The sequence below is a fragment of the Fusarium solani genome, assembly GCF_023522795.1.
Source record: "Fusarium solani strain SB1 chromosome Unknown bctg00000016, whole genome shotgun sequence".
In the NCBI taxonomy this organism is placed as follows: domain Eukaryota; kingdom Fungi; phylum Ascomycota; class Sordariomycetes; order Hypocreales; family Nectriaceae; genus Fusarium; species Fusarium solani.
In genome coordinates, this window is record NW_027072142.1 from 467,772 (window position 1) to 487,265 (window position 19,494).

Below are 19,494 nucleotides of genomic sequence, written 5' to 3' on the forward strand. Positions count from 1 at the left end.
GTGGCGAAGGACGTAAAGGAGTTTTGTTATAGCAGATAGATGGGGTTAACTCTAAGCCACCCATGGATATCTGGATCCGAATGAGCTGTTTAACCTTGAGTCACTCATTGGATAGAAATCAAGAGCCTCTCATTATCCCGATTCATCCGCAATTGAAATATTACAGCTGGATGCTGATCTTGGTGGCTGGGCTATTGTACTGCGTGGAACGCGTCTCAGATATGTAAGTGGTATATATGAATGGCCTTTAAGCTGTAGTATTGGCTAATAGGATGGCCTGGAGATTGGTAGCACGGGGACTCTCCTAGGGCCGATGTCAATATGGACAACAACCCAACATCACCCTCACTCGGACTTCAATCCAGTAGTGTATCCAATCGTCCCACTCTCCCCTCCATCAGCTTCCCCCACCGATGGTATTGACATCGCGGGAAGCTCTTGGCGGTTGAGCTTGCCTCACAACCGCGCGTCTGAGACTTGATGCCTAGTATCGAATACATCCACATGACACTATGGCTATGTTCTTGGGCCATCTAGTCTACCTTGGGTTTTGTTAAGATCTAAATTGGAATACGTGCGGCTTATATGGATTATCTTTCAACGCCTAGCCAGCACTCCCTACTTGCTGCTGATTGGAGGCTAGTGCATGCACCGTTGTTATTCAAGGACAATCTTATGACTCAACACGCCCACGTTCGGGATCTCCACCTCGACAACGTCATTGTCCGTCAAGAGAAGGCGAGGGTTCTTAAAAATTCCAAAACCTGCCGGCGTACTAGTCATAACTACTATCCAAGCAGGGATAGTCGTGTCTTTAATTGCGGACACCAATTAGTCGAGTGCTAATACAGGGAGAACAGGGTAAAGGGACGAATTGTTAGAAGTCAGGGGTGTTAGACGATCAAGTCGGTGGCAAAGCCCTAGAACATTCTACGGCTACCCATACATGTATATAGATGGTGGCCCTTCCACCTCACTTGTATGAATCAAGCAATCTGAATCTTCTCATTTCAACACGAATTGGCGACATATGTTGGCTCATCCAAGCCGGTATCTCGGCGGGCGTCCATATAAGCTCTTTCATAAACTCTGCCTCTCATACAGTCTCTCCAGTCAGATGTGTGATGAGTTTAAGGCCTTCCCCTTGCCTAATGACTGGTGTACAAGCGTTGGCCTAATGGGGGTAAACTTGTCGAAGGCTCTGGCGAAGTAGAATTGACGCCTATGCTGCCCTGGAAGCTGATATAAGCGGCATGATATGTAATTTCCTACCATGTAGCCAATGATGTATGACTATGCTTTCTTCGCGTTTACGTCGTGGCATTCCCGCGAAGTTACAAATACGAGTTCTCCCTAGAACCGAAGCCGGCAGTAAGCAGGAGATTAATGTTAGACGGCTGAAGCGATATTTATAACTCGTAGTCTAGTAAAATTGAAGCATAGAATTTCTTTATTACTCTGTCCTCGTAGCGATCTGCTAAAGCTGCAGCTGGCTTGGTCTATAACGAAGGGTGTTGCGTGACCGTAGCTGAAGGATACACGGTGTCCGTCTTTTTTGTGTTCGGTGGACGCTAGCATTCCAACATGTCGAATAACATACCTCGGCTTCTTCCGCGTGCGACTGGTAGTTTAAGCCAACGCAGTAGATGAGTACTCCGGTTCGAGGGACAGGTGCAAGGATCTGTCTTGCTTAGGGCCAAGTCATCGAGTAACTGGCCGCCTACGTTTCCATGTCTGACGCGTCTCCGGCCATTTTTGCTACTAATCTTTCAACGGAGGGGAGCCATCCACTGGCGATACAACACCAAGCCGCTTCAGGCCATTAACATCCAAGTCTGTAAAGTATATCTGGTTGTCGTTGGCACACTGGAGCCGGACGAGGAATGAAATAGCGGCATTGCTAATGACGGTGAGAAACGTGGTTCCGAGTGGAAGTTCAAGGACGGAAGTCTTGGTCCAAAAGGGTGGTGGATGGATGGATGTCTTACTGAGAAGCAATAAGGTTTTATGATTGAGTGAGATAGCCCGGGGCCACGGGGAAATGAGATACTCCTCGGAGCAACTCGCAAGGTTCGCCGAAAACGCGGGCCTTCGAAAATCCCGGCCTCTCATTTGCGCCGCCAAAGCTCCGATGGTAGCCGGAAGAATGGGGGAAACCCGCCAGTAAATTCTAGAGGTTGGCATCGGGACGGCGTCAATGCGATGGCTTGCGAGCAAGGTTGGTGCGGACGACGCGGACTTGACGGTACTGGATCGCCACTTACTGGACGAGATCACTGCGTGGTTGGATGGATCTGGAATCTCGCTGCTGACCTCAGCACGCCTATAAGTCACCAACACATATCTTCGAGTTGGAGATTACACCATGCAGCTATTCGAACCATATACCGGGGCTCCCGAAACCGAATCGACTCGACGAGTTGCATCTTTACAACGCAATCACACTTTCTGTTAAGATATCCAAGGGTGTACGATTGTCATTGCCCGCAGCTCGGCGCCATTCCTCGGACCTCCGAATACGCATCATCGCACCCGAAGATGAGAACGTCCGAACTCTCTGCAGTCCAGACCAAGACGGCGGACAGAGAAATTGCAGCGAAAGACACAACAGATGCAAAAACCAGCAGCGGAGGCATCGCATGGCCACACCAGAGCAAGAGACACTCGGCGGCCAACACGCCGCCCGTCAAAGTCAAGAAGCGGGCAGCACGGGCATGCAAGCGCTGTCAAGCTCGCAAGGTACGCTGCGACGTCACGTACGGCATGCCGTGCGGGAATTGTCGATGGGACAAGATGGAGTGCATCATCCAAGAGAGTCGCCGGCAAATGTGAGTTCTTGCTATTCATCTCCCAGTTCTCTTATTCATTCACAGCCAACGAGGATAAGGCGAACGTTGCAGTCGAAGAGGTTGATCAAGCTGACGTTTATTCACCTACAGAAAACACGTCTTCACCTCCAACAAAGTTGCAGGAACCGAAGCACAGGGTCGCCCCATAGCCAACGTGCCCAACATCCACAGCGCCGCAGAGGTGCGAAAGTCGAGAGGTGCTTCTATTGGTTCGTTTAATGGCCCTACCGCAAATAAAGCACCAACAGAGGCGGCCGCAGCCAGGGAAATAATCGTACATGGTGCACCAGGCCTCGGCGACCATGTTCCTCATCTGCTCTGTAAGTATTGTTGGACATGAACTACCCACATTCACTTGTCAATTTCACTCTTCATGTTTCAGCATTAGTAACAAGACTGGAGCCTGACCACAAGACCACCCCACTCATAGTCTTTCCCCAATTAGATCAACGATCCGGATTCAACTATGACAATGCACTGTTATCCAACCTTCTCAGTCAGGCATCGCTGTTTGGCGAGTTGAGAAGTAGTCAGTCACCGAGTTCTCTCAAGGAGCCCAGCCTGTACGGCCAGCTGCCCGCCTTTTTCAAGCCTCTTCCGACCAAGGTTTCCGCTGAAGAGGTCAGATATCTCCAGTCCAAGGGCGCTCTGTCGGTCCCCAGTGTGCCGTTACAGAATGCTCTGCTGCAAGCTTACGTGGAATATGTCCACCCGTATATGCCTCTGGAGTTGTTTCCATTCCTGAACGCCGTAAATGCCGGCGATGGTCGGGCCGGGAAGGTCAGCCTGCTGATGTATCAGGCCATCATGTTTGCCGCCACGGCATTTGTCGATATAGAGGCTCTGCTGGAAGGCGGCTATGCGACCCGCAAAGCTGCGAGGAAGGCATTCTTCCAGAAGACCAGAGCAAGTGGACCATCTCTCCTCCCGAAATCTCCAGAGGCTGACGAACGAGATTTTGTAGTTGCTGCATGATTTCGATTGCGAATCGGATCGGCTCGTGGTTGTGCAGGCTCTACTCCTGATGACATACTGGTACGAGACTTCGGACGACCAGAAAGACGCCTGGCATTGGATAGGCTTGGCCATATCGCAGGCATACATCATCGGCCTCCATCGTGATCCCGGTGCTGCGGGTATATCTACGCTGAGCCAGAAGCTGAGGAAGCGAATATGGTGGTCATGCTTTATGCGCGATCGCCTCATCGCGCTAGGTATGCGGCAGCCTAGCCGTATAAACAACGAGGACTTCGATGTTCCGATGCTGGAGGAGGGCGACTTTGAGATTGAGGTCTTTCCAGAGGATAATAGCATTCTTCCACTTGAATGCACCCTTGTCCGAGATATTACGATGCAGCAGGAGCTTGCGGCATTATGCATCGCCAAAGTTCAGCTAGGCATCTGCATCGGCCACATGCTAAATTCTCTATATTCAGTCTCCATGCGGGATAAAGTCCACCCAGAGAACACCACTAATAGCACTTGGATGCTATTTCCGAATAAGAAGCTTGATAATATGGAAAGCTTCTTATCTATCGACCTCGAACTTGTGGCTTGGGCCGACGCCTTGCCCCCGTGTTGCCGGTATACCCCTCTAATGCCGCTCGACGTCAAGGACGGTAACTCGGCTATTGCAGTCCATCGAACCGTATTGCACATGGTATACTATACCACAGTGTTGACCCTACACCGACCGCAGCTCTTGCCGCCGTCACCCATTCATGTCCTGACTACCCCGCGCATAGTCCAGGACATATCCCGCCTACGTGTCCGGGACGCCACTATATATATCACACACATGGCATCGGAGTTACGCCATCTCCGACTTGACAGGTTTCTCCCCATCACCGGCGTGACGGTCATCCTGCCCACCATGATGATACAGCTCCTTGCGATGAGAAACCCTGTCCCAGAGGCCCGTGACCTTGCTGCCCGCGGGTTCCAGCAGTGCATGTGCGTCATGGAGACGCTGCGCGAGATCTACGTTGCCGCCGACGATATCGTTGGCTTACTAGACGCCGCGCTGCGCAAGGTTGGCGTCGACATTAACGAGCTAGCCGCCGCAGACGTCACCTACCAGCACCTCAAATTCACCGGGGCTGGTTTTAGCGGGCAAACTCTGCTAGCGGAGCAGGACCTCGACTCGGCAAACGGTGGCCCTACGTCCACGGACTTGGTCATGGCCGAGGAGGCCAGCTCCCCGAATCTCATGTTTTCACTAGGGCAGGAAGCCTTCGACTGGAACGCCGTCACTGGCGCCGAGTTTGACGTGGACCAGTGGCTGCAGTTCCCGCCCGAGGAGACTCGACAACAGTGACGAGGGTGTATGGTGTCGTTTTGAGCAAAGAGGAGAATTACGGAGGTGCTAAACAAGGTGGCAGCGGCCAGGTCTCCGGAGATAGGGCACGTCTTGACCAAGCAAAAGGGACTTCGAAGGCTGATGGCATAGTCCTAGCCCATTGGACGTTGCATCGAACCAATCGTAAGTATGACTTGTTGCAGAATCTTAAATGCAAACACCCGAAAACAGTAATCATCCGTCTCTAGTCACTCAGTCCCTGAGACCGTGGTATTCGCTTTGTGTTCCTAGAAGAGGTTTGCAGTGCTGCATAATCACTGATTGAATCGCTTCGAAGGTCATCGGAATTTATGCCCTGGATTTGGTTAGCATGTCCGTGGCGTCGCATTCAATCTCCAACTCTCCGGCTGCTACTGTGAGAGGTGAGAGACTGCATATCGCTGTTGTTGCTATATCCTTAACAGAATAACTATATCAAAATCCGTGCTTATATTATCAGCGGGAATCATTACTAAAAAATTTGTCAACTTACCTTTTGCTATAGTACTATGAGGCTATCTACACCTAAGATATCTTTCGGATATCTAACGTACATGATAGGCGAGTGCCACACCAATCGCGTCAACGCGGTGTTCCTCCCTCAATCGCAATTTTCTCTTTAATCCACAATGATTACTAAAATCAGTGAAATTCAAATATTCCTTTCCTCACAGGCTTGATATCAAGACCCAACTCTAAGCATACGAGCCGCTGCTGATATCTATAAGGTTGACTTTAGTACACTAGCTCGCCAACGTCGCGGTCGGCCTTCACGACAGGATATTATGCTGAATTCGCGCAAGCTTACGGAGCTCGAGGAAAGATTAATTATTCAACATATCCTTGACCTAGATGCGTGATTATTTCCTCCCCTGCTTTGCGATATTGAAGCCATGGCCAACCGACTGCTTACCGACCGTAACAGTGAGCAAGCGGTAGGCTTCTAGCTTCGCCAAGCGATAACCAGGGCTTAAGACGCGTTTTTATCGCAGATATAACTATTATACAGCCCAATGCGAGGACCCAGACATAATTTGGTGTTAGTTCTAGCTTATACGGAATATAATCTTGAAGTATGGTATCTAAGAGTCTGATATCTATAACTTTGACGAGACCGGTTTTATAATAGGCGTTATCGCGAGCGGTATAGTTATTACGAGCGCTGGAAGGCATGGAAGACCTAGAATGGCTCAATAGGGAAACTAGGAATGGGCTACTGTGCTTTAAGAGATTAATTCCCAAAGATGGGCGATTCCGCCGTATATCATCCTCGCGGGTCAATGTCACCTCTCTGCCTGTTATGAAGAAACGGGCCTACCTCACGACTGGGTTACCGCTACGAGCGATAACGGCTGGACTACCAATTAAAGAGGCTTAGAATGGATTCAACGCTTCGAACAGCATTCTAAGCCTCGTTCTTCGGCGGTATATCGCGTATTGATCTTCGATAGGCACCAAAGCCACCACTCCGCCGACTTCGAGATCTTCTATAAGGATCATAAGACTATTACACTCTTCACGCTGGCATATTTGTCTCACATCCTTCAACCACTTAATATTGGCTACTTCGAGCCGCTTTAACAGGCGTATGGTCGGCAAATTGAGGACCTGATTAGGACCCAGGTAACCCATATTACCAAGCTTAATTTCGTTCCTGCATTTATAACCAAGTAGCGATGACGGAATTAAATTTAAGCGTTTCGGGGGCGCTGGAGTCATTCCTTACAACCCTGAAGGTGTCCTCCCCCGCCCTGATCCGAGATTACGGACTCCAACACCTGCACCGAGGGATCCTGAGCTGCCACCTCTCTGAGAACCAAAGACTCCCAATGGCATAGTCAGAATCTCATCCTCTCCATCGATGAGATCAAGCTTAGCAGCCCACTGTCTGACAATGTCAATTTGGTTCTTGATAAGCCTGTGAGGATTGCCGGGAAGATGTGTAATCCTGCGTCGTGTCACCATAATGTGGCAGGACCGGCAGCAGAGAAGCCTCAAGTCTGATAAGTGGACAGAGTACGCCATGGTGTCGACTGGTCTGTCGATAATAACGCAGAAAAATTGAAAGTTAGATTTGCTTCCTGTTCCTTAGCTCTACCATAGACCCTTTTTACTATTCTCCTAGATGAAGTTGCTTTTACTCTGTTGATAACTGCTTGTATAAGTGTAACCGCCACGCTTCTACATAGGAGTTAACTTGGGCTCTGATTCGATAATCCGTGCAGGCCTCCCCTATCGATCCAAGAACATCAAGATCGGAGCTCACGACAGAACACAGGATATCATCGCAAATTACTATCCCTTCAAATGTGTTAAGGCTCCCGCCAGGTCACTCCAGGGATGTCTGCCAAATGAAAATGTAAGGATGAAAGGTACATCTATTCTAACGTAAATTAGCCCTTGGTCTTTGTTCCAGCAATTCTTCTTGTTACAAAGTGCGACTTCGCGTTGATAATGATTGATGACGCGTCGCGAGGTTTCTCTGATGTAGTAGTAGGTTTTATTACGCCCGGGAGAACGAGTCTCATAGGGCCGTTGGATACGCTTGCCATTTACACTTCCGTCGTGTTGATCCTGACCACAAAAGAAAGCCCAACTTTCTCCGATTCTTTTTGTTCCAGCCTCGCTGGACTCTGTTTGACAGGCCTGCTTGAAGGCCGATTTCTCCAAGTGTTCAGCATCCTATCTTCAGCAGCTGAAGCATGGTCTGTCAACCTGAGGCTGTTGGATGTTAGTATCTCCTAGGTTCGATGATTAGTATGTTATATCCCTCGATTCGCTCCCAGTCTTCCTGTCTCTGTTGCAAACTTGACCGTCGCCCGCACCGCATGTAGGTTAGGTGCCCATTTCTGCCCATCCGACGTCGACTTGCCTCCCAGAAAGAACGAAAGGTTTCCAATCATGTTTTGTCTAACCTGTCGCATGCCTTCACGCTCTGCCTCCCACTTTGTGCAACGGAACAGAAAATGTTCCATCGTCTCGGCTGCTTGTCCACAGTCACACATGTCCGACTCCACCGCACCTATCTTGCACAGGTAACTGTTGATCCTCGCCATTCCCGTACGGAGCTGCGAGAGCACGTCTGCTTCTCCTCTTTTTAGTCCATCGTATAGCGCTTCTGTGTGTTTGCCTGGCAAAGCTTTGTCGATCCTCTTGGAGTAGCCGCCTACTCTGTCGGGCAGTGTCCGTTGCTGCCGCAGTTGCAACCTTGCCAATCTGGTCCGGGTGGAGCGAGCCTGGTATGGTAACGACTCCGGTGTGCGCTCTACTGCGGTTGCTCTTCGAGCTTGCCTCTTTGCCATGTGGCCCATGGCAAATTCATCGCTTCGCGACGGTACCCACATCATCTTGACCCTGTTATTTGCCTTTCCTAGTCGCTCAATATGATCATAGATCTGCCGAATGGTGCCCTGACCCGACTGCTGTCGTGGTCGTGTAATCGCCTTTAGGGATGACTGGCTGCTCGATAACACCGTAAGCTCTCGGCATCGGAGTCCGTCGGGCATACATCGAAGTGCCATCGCTATCGCCTCCAGCTCGGCCGTGTATGGGTTCTGGTCGTCTCGCGAACCGAGAGTGACCGAGTACCTGGCGACTACCTTATCTGCCCGGCCAGGTGATTTGTGGCAGATGACGCCTCCCATGCCTACCAGTCCTCCCTGTCGGAAGCACTAGTCGCGATGACAATATCGTCGGCACTGTCGGCTGCTGCTACCGCCGCTTCCCGATCAGCCTCGCACACCAGCGACATGCGGCCGTGCCACGGTGGTACCGCATAGGCTTGGATCGTTTCCATTCGCTCGATTCCGCTCTCGGTATGTGCAAGTGCCAGTCTCTTCATCGGCGATATGTATCTTCGGCTTACTGACACTTTTAATGTTGCCAGCGGGTGTGTCTTTGGTAGAGTCCGGACGTTGATGTATAGCCTTGTACCGGCCTGAGCATGCCGCTCGCATACTGTCTGGATGCTAGCCTCCGCTTCAGCCACTGCCGTCGACACCGTTCGAAAGGCGCCCGTGATCGCCTGTGCCCCTGTTTTCTGTGCCCTGTTGAGCCAGGTTAGTTCTCTTTCTCCGCGTGCATGCGACCACACGACAGAAGCGTAGTCCATGGCCGGAGCAACGGTGGCGACGAAGAGCTGTCTGGCAGTGTGCGGTGGAAGCATCTTGAGTCTCCTCAGACACATAGCTGCCGAGAGACCTTTGGAAGCGGCCTCGGCTATATGTTGCTTGAACCTGAGCTTCGTGTCCATAACCACTCCCAAGATCTTGACCTTCTGCTTCGGCTTGACTTCCTCACCCTTGATCATGAACGGCGCATCACTGGTGCGTTCAGCGACGCGTGTGAAGTGGATGATAGCCGTCTTGTCGCATTCAAACGTCGCTCCACTGCGTCTCTCCCACGCTAGTGCTCGGTCAATGATGGCCTGTATGCCATCCCTGTTCGCCTCCGCCGTCGGCCCTGTGACCCAGGCTGAGTAGTCGTCAACGAACGCGATCGAGCCGCCTTTCGAGTCGATCCTGCTCTGCACTAGGTCTGCGTTGAAGAAGAGGAAGAGCACAGGCGACAGCGGCGACCCTTGCGGAAGGCCGGCCTGTGGCAGCTCCCATCGCTCAGAAGTGTAGCCGTTCACCACGATGGTGGCCGTGCGGTTCGAGCAAAACGCATCTATCCACTTCACAAGCCCCTTGGGGATGCCTCTTGCTTCGAGTCTCTGCAGTAATCTGTCCTTGAACACTCCGTTGTAGGCACCCTTGACGTCGAAGCTAACCAGACTGACCACTTTGCGGTTCCGCCATGCTTTGTAGACCTGTTCCTGAAAGAGCAGCAGTGCCTGCTCCGCCGACCGCCGTTTTCTCGCCCCAAAATGGTTTGTGGGTAAGAGTCCGAACCTCTCGACGACGTACGAAATTCTGTCAGCTACTACTGCTTCGAGGATCTTGCCCAGCGTCGACAAAAGCGAGATCGGCCTCCATGCCTTTGCGATCCTGTAGTTTCCTTTGTCCGGTTTCTTGAGCGGAATGATCTTGGCGCTCCTCCACTGGTCCGGTAGTTGTCCTTCGCCCAGTGAAGTGTGGAACAGATGCATAACGCGCTCCTTCACCACCGGCCACAGCTGTTTCCACACCATCGCCGGCAGCCCGTCTTCCCCGGGCGCTTTCCACGCCTTGGCTTCCATGATCTTCTCCTCCACTTCCTCCATCGTCAAGTTCGGCATGGCCACTTCTCTCCGCCGCGGTCGCGGGCCTTCGTCTTCTATGGTTGCCGGCAGCGGTGGGAAGAATGCACTGAGCAATTCTTCCGCCTGCTCGGCCTTGTCCTGCGTCGTCGTCCCGTCCGCTCTTTTCAATGGGGGAATCTTGTCACTGGCCATCCCACCTCCGGGTTTGAGGTACGTGGCGGCTTGCCAGATGTTGGTCCCGTCTGCGAGGAAATCATCCCAATGGGCCTTCTTCTGCCTTTTGATGGTGTCATGATACTCCTTGGCTGCTTCCTTGGCTCTGTTTTCTAGGTTGTCGATCCGGTGGCCTACACGGCGCTGGGACCTCGCCAGGTTCCTCCAGAACGTATACGCCCTTCGAAGCCTCGTAAGATCTGTTGTCCACCACCTCTTCGCGTACGGCGATGGTTTAGCCCGTGGAACCAGTTCGTGGACCGCATCGAGGACCACCTCCATCAGCCTGTCCGTCTGTGCCTGAACTCCGCCGTCCCACGGAAGTAGTGCGAGCTTGTCTTTCACCCTCTCCCTGATCGCATTCCACGGTGCGTTCTTGAAAAGTAATCTTGGCTCAACCATCCTTTCAGTCGTCGAGAGGTCAAACTCTGTTCGGATTGCCCTGTGATCTGACCCGTGTTCGGTCGGGTGGATGCTGCAGTGGACCACCTCTTCTGCCAACTCGGACGATGCAAGCATCAGGTCGATCGTGCTTTCGCAATCTGGCCCTTCCCAAGTCTTCGTCCCTCGCGGGAGAAGACTGAGTAGGCCATGTTCGTCCATGAGGTCGATGATCGGGCCCGCCTCGCCTTGCCTCCTGCCTGTCACCTCATCGCCTCCCCAGAGTTGGTCATGTCGGTTGAAGTCGCCGGCCAGAACGACATCCGTTCTTCTGCCGGTGCCGTTGCGGAAGTCCACTATCGTCGTGTGCAGTTGTCTCACGGCCGTGCGTAAAGCATTCTCGTCCCTCCCTTCCACGTACACAGATACCACCAAGACTTCCCGGTCGGGCAACCGGAGTACTGCTCCGGTTAGGTCAGCCGAGGGTATCGGTACCTGCTCCGCTTCTAGATCACTGCGGATCCAAAGCATGCTGCGAACCGCCCATTGCATCTCATGTCTCTTTGTCGGTAGGAATCTCGTCCAGTTTCTGTGATTGTTCGGTACTGTCACCAACGCTCCATCAATGTTCAAAGCGTATGGTTCCGCTACCGCCAGCACCGCATAGTCCCGCAAGTCTCTGTCGTTCATCATGCTCAGTTGTACCACATCCCTCTTCCGCACGTTGAGCTGGAAGATTTTCAGATTAGTGCACATCACCATGTAGTCGCCGCACTCGGCAGTATCGACTGAACGACTCGTGCGGCCCTCCGCATAGAACGCACTTCGGCTCGACCGCCTGGCACTGCCCGTGGTGATGTCCCGTCTCCGCGCACTTGCCGCACCGCTGTGCTTTCTTGCAGGCGAACGCCTTGTGACCGGCATCCCAGCAGTTATAGCACTGGGCCGGACCCTGGCGTCGCTCAAAGACGTTGGTGCTGGCTGACTCTCCGGCAAGATGGAAGTACCTCTCCTCCAGTAGACGTCGCGCATCGCCCGCCTTCGTAACGTAGATCACCATCGAACCGTACATTTTCCCATTCTCTTTGTCACTGAGCCAGTGCATCTTGGCGATTGTCACCTCATTCTCCTTTCCTAGTGCCTCCGCCGCACCTGGCAGCACGTTGCCGGATGGATCCAGCACCGCAGTCCTGTTTGCGCCGTCGACCTTAACCGGGTACAGTTGGTCCCTGAGGACTCTGGCGCCCTGGACCACCGTCTTCTCTGCTACCTCCCTGACAAGCTGCATCTCTGCTTCATCCCGGCAGATCACCTTGATGCGGTCTGCGTTCCTCGCGTCTTTCACCACGGCTGCACACCTCCAGCTTTGTCGGCCGTCCATTGTCCGCACCCTCTCTTCGATCGCTTGACGGACTTCCCCGACTTGCGCCTTGCCTTTGTCCTCTTCGCTGACTCGAGATGTGTCAATGGTACAAAACAGAGTATCCGTGAATGATGATGGTGTTGTGCGCATGGATGAGAGAGTTTGGACGTTGCTCGGCTGGCTCGTTGGCGGGGTGCGGGCTACATCTGCATACGATGGTTGTGGGCTCGCCTGGGCACCGCTGGTGATACCGTCGGCCATCGCATTTAGTTGTTCCCTCATCTGTTTCATTTCTTCCGCCGCCTGGTTGCGCGCCTGTTCTAGCTGCTCCATCATCTGTTGCCGCATTTGCTCAAGGTCTTTTGCTGCCTGTTCTCGCATGGTTCTAAGCTGCTCAGCCGTCTGTTCTCGCATTATTCTCAGTTGCCTGGTGGTCTGTTCGTGCATGCGTCTAAACTCTTCTGCCTTCTTCAGCTCTTCGGCTGCCTGCATCTTGATCGTCTGGATTTCCTGCTGGAGTTGTCGAATCATCTCCAGCTGATCACTCATCATCTGAGTTGCTGTTCGCTGGTTCTCCATCAACGCGTCCCACAGCCTCTCCAGCATTTGCTTCTGTTCGCTCATGAGATGGGTTGATGTTTCCTGGAGCATTGTGCGGAGCATCATCTGCACCAGCGACGCGTTGTTGCTTGCCGCACCTTCCGTCTCTGATGCTCCGGCCCTGTCGCCAAACTCATTCTCTCCTTCTCGCGTTTGCGCCGAACCGGCCTTCTTTGACGTACCCGTCTTTCTCACAGCCGCCTGCAGGTTTTCCTGCAGGTTTGCTGTCGGTTTCGCCGGTTTTGAGGACCGACGCGTCGCGGCGACCGAACCACCACCCTCGACCAGGATCTCCTCAACGGTCGCGTCCATTTCGCGAGGCAACGCTCCCGGCAGCACCGGCGTCTACGCCTACGCCCACCAGCTAAAATAAAGAGTGTAAAGAGTGTAAAGAGTGTCTTTCTCTGATGTACTAGTGATGGGACAGAGTTATGTGGGGCGAGTTACATCCGGGAGGCTTATCACAATTGAAGGGATAGTCTATGCCACTTGTCCCAACTTTTTTAAGTTACAAAGTGCGACATCACATTGCTTGCATTCCCAAATTGACTGACGCCTCGTTTTCTTTACTTGAGGCTTCTTGGTGTTATTACTGACCGGCCCCAACGGCTTCCTTGAGCTCTTTGACCTTGGCTTTCCAAGCTGACGACCTTGACAAGCAAGGCAATTAGATTTTTTCCCTCGACGGACGAATTTATGCTGTGCCACAGGCGTAAATTCATCCACGGTCCGAAACCTCCGCCTAGACTGACTTTCGTTGTGGACGGCCCTGAACAGCTCGTTATTGTCAAGGGTAAGGATCACAACCATCATGAATAGCTTCACGGTCAGCGTGAATGCTACACCATAACTAGCATCAGGCAACAGTCTGCTGCCTATGAGATCGACAGATTTAACACAGGTATAAGAGACGGACTCTCGTCACTCCTTTAGATAGAAAATCAAGCGCTCATTTGATCCTCGATTCCTCATGGCCCATCATTACCTGCGACAGTTATGAATGCGCCGGCGCCAGTCTTTCTGATGTGTATATCGCTCCCAATGAGGCTGACCGTGTAGTTGCAAAAGGTAGCTATTCACGAGGATCACATCTAATAGGAAGGTCCAAGTGAGAGCTGCCAAGCGCCGCGGCGAATGGCATGATCGTAGACCCGATATGCCCTCATCTGGTCTCCTCGATCCACATGATTCATCTCATCATTCTAAGCAACAGCCACGGTAGGGATTGATATCAGTTTTACAGCCTCATCGCCAAAAAAAAAAAAAAAGAAGAAGAAGAAAAAAGCCGTATTGGCCGTGCTGTTGACGGCCTCTTCCTCCAACGCTCGCATCTCTCATCGCCCTTAAATAGACAAGATCATGCTTGTAAAATCTGGCGAACCACTAAGGTCTAGTAGATGCATTCATTAATAAGAGACCAAACGTAGCTTGAAACTTCATTTATGAGGAGAAAAAGAGGAAGAGGACCGGCCACCGTTTGTCAAGCTGGCCATCGGCGTTTCCTACCCGGCAGAGCAGCCCGGCTTTCAGCCGCACCGGAGGAACTCAAACGCGGACCCTCGCTCCCCCACTATCCTCCATTTCCCCTCTTTCTTCCTCCCGTAAAGCTGGATATTCCATAGTGGTGCCATTTCCTGTGCCAAGTAAACGAGGCCGACGCTGGAGTAAGTGCCAGCCGTGACGGTCATTGTTTTGTCGATGAACGTCACAGCTTGAATTCTTCTGGCTAGAGAACCCCCAAAATAGGGCTTCTGGCCTATCAAATGACATGGCGAAGTATGCGGATGCAGAAGAAAGAAGGAGGGAGATGTCGGGTGGGGGTTCGGTCAAAGTATATCGATACTTCCCCGGCGACATTATTTAGGGGCCCTAAAAGCGAGCCTAATGCACAAGCCCAGCACCGTCAAACCTTTCGCCATGCGTCCCAGGCGGGTCGGACAAATCTCCCGTCCTTCTGGTGGCCCACCCATTGGACAACAACAAAGACGACTCAGTTAGTAGTCCCCTAGCAGTGATTCGTCCCCTTTCATGATCATCACCCATTCCAGGACGTTACCATGTCGCCCGCTATAGACCTTCTGCTTACTCCACGCCCACCGTGGAGCGAGGCATCCTTCGTCCATGAGACTGACTAGCCGAACAGCACGGATCGGCCATGAAACGTGTGGCCCGCTCCGGGATCATTCCACAAGTCGAGGTAGTATTACACGTTCCTGGTGTGGCCCCTCTCCTCTAGACATTCTTTCCCTTTGGCGCCTACACACTCATCGACCCTCGCGGCCTCGCCATTATTACCACCACCGCCGCCATCATCGCAATACCTGTGTGTCGTCTCCTTCAGACACGGCAATATCCGTACCAAAGCAGGGGACAAAGACGACCATTCCAATGTCAGAAACAGCACTCATTCCGGAGCCCAAGGGGTTGCCGATTATTGGGAACATCGGCGACCTCAATCAGGACTTCCCCTCGGGTCCATGGTGTCGCTGGCAGACCAGTTTGGTGAAGTCTACAGATTACGCTTCCCGGGATATCTATCGTCGTCGTCTCCACTCAAGGCCTGGTCAACGAGACATGCGATGAGAAGCGCTTCAAGAAATCAGTCAGCAATGTATTGAACTTGCGTACATCTTGGCTTTTCCCATCAGTATGAGGCCGTTCCTAATCCAACACGCTTCCAGATCGTCAGAGAAGGTGTACACGATGGTCTCTTCACCGCGAGAGAAGGTGAGGAGAACTGGGGCATCGCCCACCGCGTCCTCATGCCCGCTTTCGGCCCCATCTCTATCCGCGGCATGTTCGACGAGATGCACGATATTGCCACTCAGCTCGCCCTCAAGTGGGCTCGCCACGGACCCCGAGCCCCCATCACGGTAACCGACGACTTCACGAGATTGACACTCGACACCCTGGCCCTATGTTCAATGGGGTTCCGGTTCAACAGCTTCTACTCTCCCACCCTCCATCCCTTCGTTGACGCTATGGGCACCTTCCTCGTCGAGTGTGGCAAAAAGTCTAATAGACTTCCACTGCCCTCGATCATTTATCGGGCCAGGGATCTGAAGTTTGAGGAAGACATCAACGTCTTGAGGATAACAGCCAAGGAAGTCCTCGAGTCTCGCAAAGCCGGCAAGAGTGACCGCCGTGACCTGCTTACTGCCCTGCTCAGGGGCGTTGATCCCAAGACTGGCAAGCACATGACTGACGAGAGCATCATGGATAACCTCATCACTTTCCTGATTGCCGGCCACGAGACTACTTCTGGTCTCCTCTCCTTCACGTTCTACCAGCTATTGAAGTACCCGGAAAAGTACCGCAAGGCCCAGCACGAGGTTGATGACGTCATCGGACAGAGCACCATCAAGGTCGACCACTTGTCGAAGCTTCCCTATATCTCCGCCGTCCTCCGGGAAACCCTTCGACTGAATGCCACCATTCCTCTTTTCGCCGTTGAGCCTCACGAGGATACCCTCCTCGCTGGCAAATACCCTATAAGCAAAGACGAAACTATCCTCAATCTCCTCGCCAAGTCCCACCTCGACCCCAGCGTCTACGGTGACGATGCCGACCAGTTCATCCCTGGGCGCATGTTGGATGCCAAGTTTGAGCAACGGGGCAAAGGGTTCCCCAACTCATGGAAGCCCTTCGGCAATGGGATGCGTGCCTGCATTGGACGACCCTTCGCCTGGCAGGAGGCGTTGCTCGTCGCGGCCATGCTGTTGCAAAACTTCAACTTCGTGCTGGTCCCCCCGTACGTCTTCGGAGTCAAGCAGACCCTCACCATCAAAGCCCAAGGAGCTCCACATGCGCGCCATTCTGAGGGAAGGGCTGACTCCTACGAGTCTGGAGTGCCGTCTTGCCGGCATTTCTGAGCCGGAGTCTCATGCTGCCGCCAAGTTTGGGCTGTCAAACGGTTCGGGGGCTACCGAGAAGGGTATGCCACTGACGATCCTGTATGGCTCCAATAGTGGCACTTGCGAATCTCCTGCTCAGCGCGTTGCCTCGGATGCCGCTTCGCACGGTTTCTACGCCACAAAGGTCGATTGTCTCGATAACGCCAACGGCAATCTTCCCACTGACCAACCCGTGGTCATCATCACGGCCTCGTACGAGGATCAACCGCCCGAGAACGCTGGGCATTTCGTTACTTGGATTGAGGGAATCAAGGGAACTGAGTCTCCATTTAAGGATGTCTCCTATTCGTGTTCGGCTGTGGCAACCGAGACTGGGTTCAAACCTTTCACCGTATCCCTAAACTTATCGACTCGACGCTCAAGAAGGCTGGCGCCTTACGTTTGGCTACAATGGGTCTCACAGACGTGTCGAGTGGTGAGGTCTTCGCCGAGTTCGAGACTTGGGAGGACGAGATTCTATGGCCTTCGCTCGAGGAGAAATACCACCCCGAGACCAAAAGAGCCACTACCTCTGTGTCCAAAGCAAAGCCAAGGGGTTTCGATGTGACTGTCCCGAACCCTAGGAAAACAACTTTGAGACAAGACGTGAAAGAGGCCGTGGTCGTTAATATCAAGTTACTGACAAAGGGGGTCAGTTACGAATCCCACGGCATCAAGAAACATCTTGAGATCAAGCCACCCGAGGGTATGACGTACAAATCTGGCGACTATCTCGCCGTGCTGCCCATCAACCCGAAACAAAGCGTATATCGCGCCCTGCGCTGCTTCAAGCTAGCGAGAGACGTACACCTAAGTATCACCACCGATCAGCCCACGCCCCTCCCAGTGAACGAAAGTACGCCAGCATACGGCATTCTCAGCTCCTACGTGGAGCTTTCTCAGCCTACAACCAAGAGGGTATGTCTGAGCCTTCAGACCTCGCGTTTTTAGTTGTCCTAAGATTCTTATCTTCTAACACCAAGTCCAGAGCCTCCTCACCCTCCTCGAGTACGTGCGAGATGAGCAGACGAGGGTTGAGATCACGCGTCTCGCGGGAGAGGCCTATACCGATGAGATCAGTTCCAAGCGCGCCTCCATCCTTGACATCCTCGTATGGAATCGAGGTATAGAGAGGTTCGCTGAATTTTAGATATTTAGGCTCTTGAAAAATACCCAAATCTTAGTGTCAGGTCAATCGCTGATATCTACAAAGTCCCCCGTTCAACCCTTCGCGACCGGATATCGGGTCGACCATTACGACGCGATGCAATGCACAATTCGAGAAATTTGACGCGACTAGAAGAGGATACTAGTCTCGAGTATATCGTTTACCTTGACTTACGATTATTTCCTCCCCGGCTCAGCTATATTGCAGAAATGGCTAATCGTCTCCTCGCGGAACGTAATCGGACATCGCCTCCTTATCCGGACGGGCATGACAGTCACCACTCCACGGACTTCGAGCTCTCCTGCAAGGACAACAACATCATCACGATTTATATGCCACCCTATTCATCCCACATACTCTAGCCTCTCAATATTGGGTGCTTTAGCCCGCTCAAGCAAGCGTACGGGCGACAGATCGAGGATCTGATGCAGGCCAGTGCAACCCACTTTACGAAGGAGGACCTCTTCCCCGCGTTTTTTGCGGCATTCAAAGCTTCCATAGCGGAAAAGAGCGTCCAACTGGGTTTTCGAGGGGCAGGGCTCGTTCCATTTGACCCGGAAAGTGTTATATCTGGCTAGATGTAAATCCACGGACGCCAACGCCTGAGGAGAGGGGTCCCGGAGGCACCGGCCCCTTGGGTTTCCAAGACGCTCAACAATCCGATCGAAGCGTCCTCGCAGTCTGATTTCACCAAAGGGCAAATTGCCCATTATCAGAACAGCTCCCCGACGTCAATTATCGAGGCTGTTAATCAGGTTGCGAAGGGGGCGCGAGGAATCATGCACAAGATGGCGTTGACGTTGTCGGAGATCATGATACTTCGGGCGGCGAATGAGACACTTAGCAAGCACCGCAGGGCAGGAAAAACAGATCTCAGACAAGGAAGAAGCCTAACTCTAGCCGAGAGACAGGATGTTCAGACCCAGACGGACGTTGAGGCCCAGGTCAAGGAAGAAATGCGACAGGATACTGGGCGCAAACCGAGGACTGAGACGGAGCAAATAACGCGCGAACATGTCAGAGAGAAGTGTAAATGTCTTAGGAGAACGGTCCCAACTGATTTCAATTGATCCAAGGAGTTGTGGTTGAGTTTGTAAGGGATGTTGTCGCGTGGTCGCGGTCTGGTGGCCACTCGCTTATTATGCACGTTATACGTATTGTTTATATTATTAGCAACACTGTTCTTATATATCGTCTTCTATAGATCCTTTAAGAGTCCATCGTGGCTTCTAAGTATGGAAGAAAGGGGGGTTCCAGTTGGGGATAGGGCTGGCCGGGGCGGTGGCAAGGCATGAACTCTTCTGCACAAGTATTGCCAAAGTAGGTACTCATAAGATCATCTATTGGCGAAGTGTTTCATTTTAATCAATGAGATTTCTATAGTAAGGTGGGGGAGGTGGCTGGGGCAGAGGAAAACTTCTAGTCACAGTATCAGGGCGCCTCTCACATCGTATCGCTTCGACTTGAATATGAGCAAGAATCCAAGTTCCTCCTTAGATAGATAATT

The 19,494-nt window shown here is 52.4% G+C and overlaps 3 protein-coding genes across 3 annotated transcripts; 2 read left to right on the forward strand and 1 right to left on the reverse strand.

The window, feature by feature from the left end:
* Positions 1–2,538: 2,538 nt before the first annotated feature.
* On the forward strand, positions 2,539–5,166 carry MRS44_018507 (uncharacterized protein; the record flags this gene model as incomplete). Its single annotated transcript, XM_065615986.1, has 4 exons — positions 2,539–2,828; positions 2,940–3,169; positions 3,232–3,809; positions 3,862–5,166. 4 exons carry the CDS (start codon positions 2,539–2,541, stop codon positions 5,164–5,166), a joined length of 2,403 nt encoding a protein of 800 aa, XP_065472058.1.
* A 2,783-nt stretch (positions 5,167–7,949) lies between these two features.
* On the reverse strand, positions 7,950–13,238 carry MRS44_018508 (uncharacterized protein; the record flags this gene model as incomplete). The annotated part of the gene is made up of 3 exons (XM_065615987.1): positions 7,950–8,775; positions 8,838–11,807; positions 11,848–13,238. The coding sequence occupies 3 exons, from the start codon at positions 13,236–13,238 to the stop codon at positions 7,950–7,952; spliced, it is 5,187 nt and encodes a 1,728-aa protein (XP_065472059.1).
* A 1,843-nt stretch (positions 13,239–15,081) lies between these two features.
* On the forward strand, positions 15,082–18,349 carry MRS44_018509 (uncharacterized protein; the record flags this gene model as incomplete). Its single annotated transcript, XM_065615988.1, has 8 exons — positions 15,082–15,123; positions 15,163–15,249; positions 15,442–15,528; positions 15,575–16,677; positions 16,769–17,130; positions 17,244–17,737; positions 17,808–17,953; positions 18,004–18,349. 8 exons carry the CDS (start codon positions 15,082–15,084, stop codon positions 18,347–18,349), a joined length of 2,667 nt encoding a protein of 888 aa, XP_065472060.1.
* Positions 18,350–19,494: the final 1,145 nt, after the last annotated feature.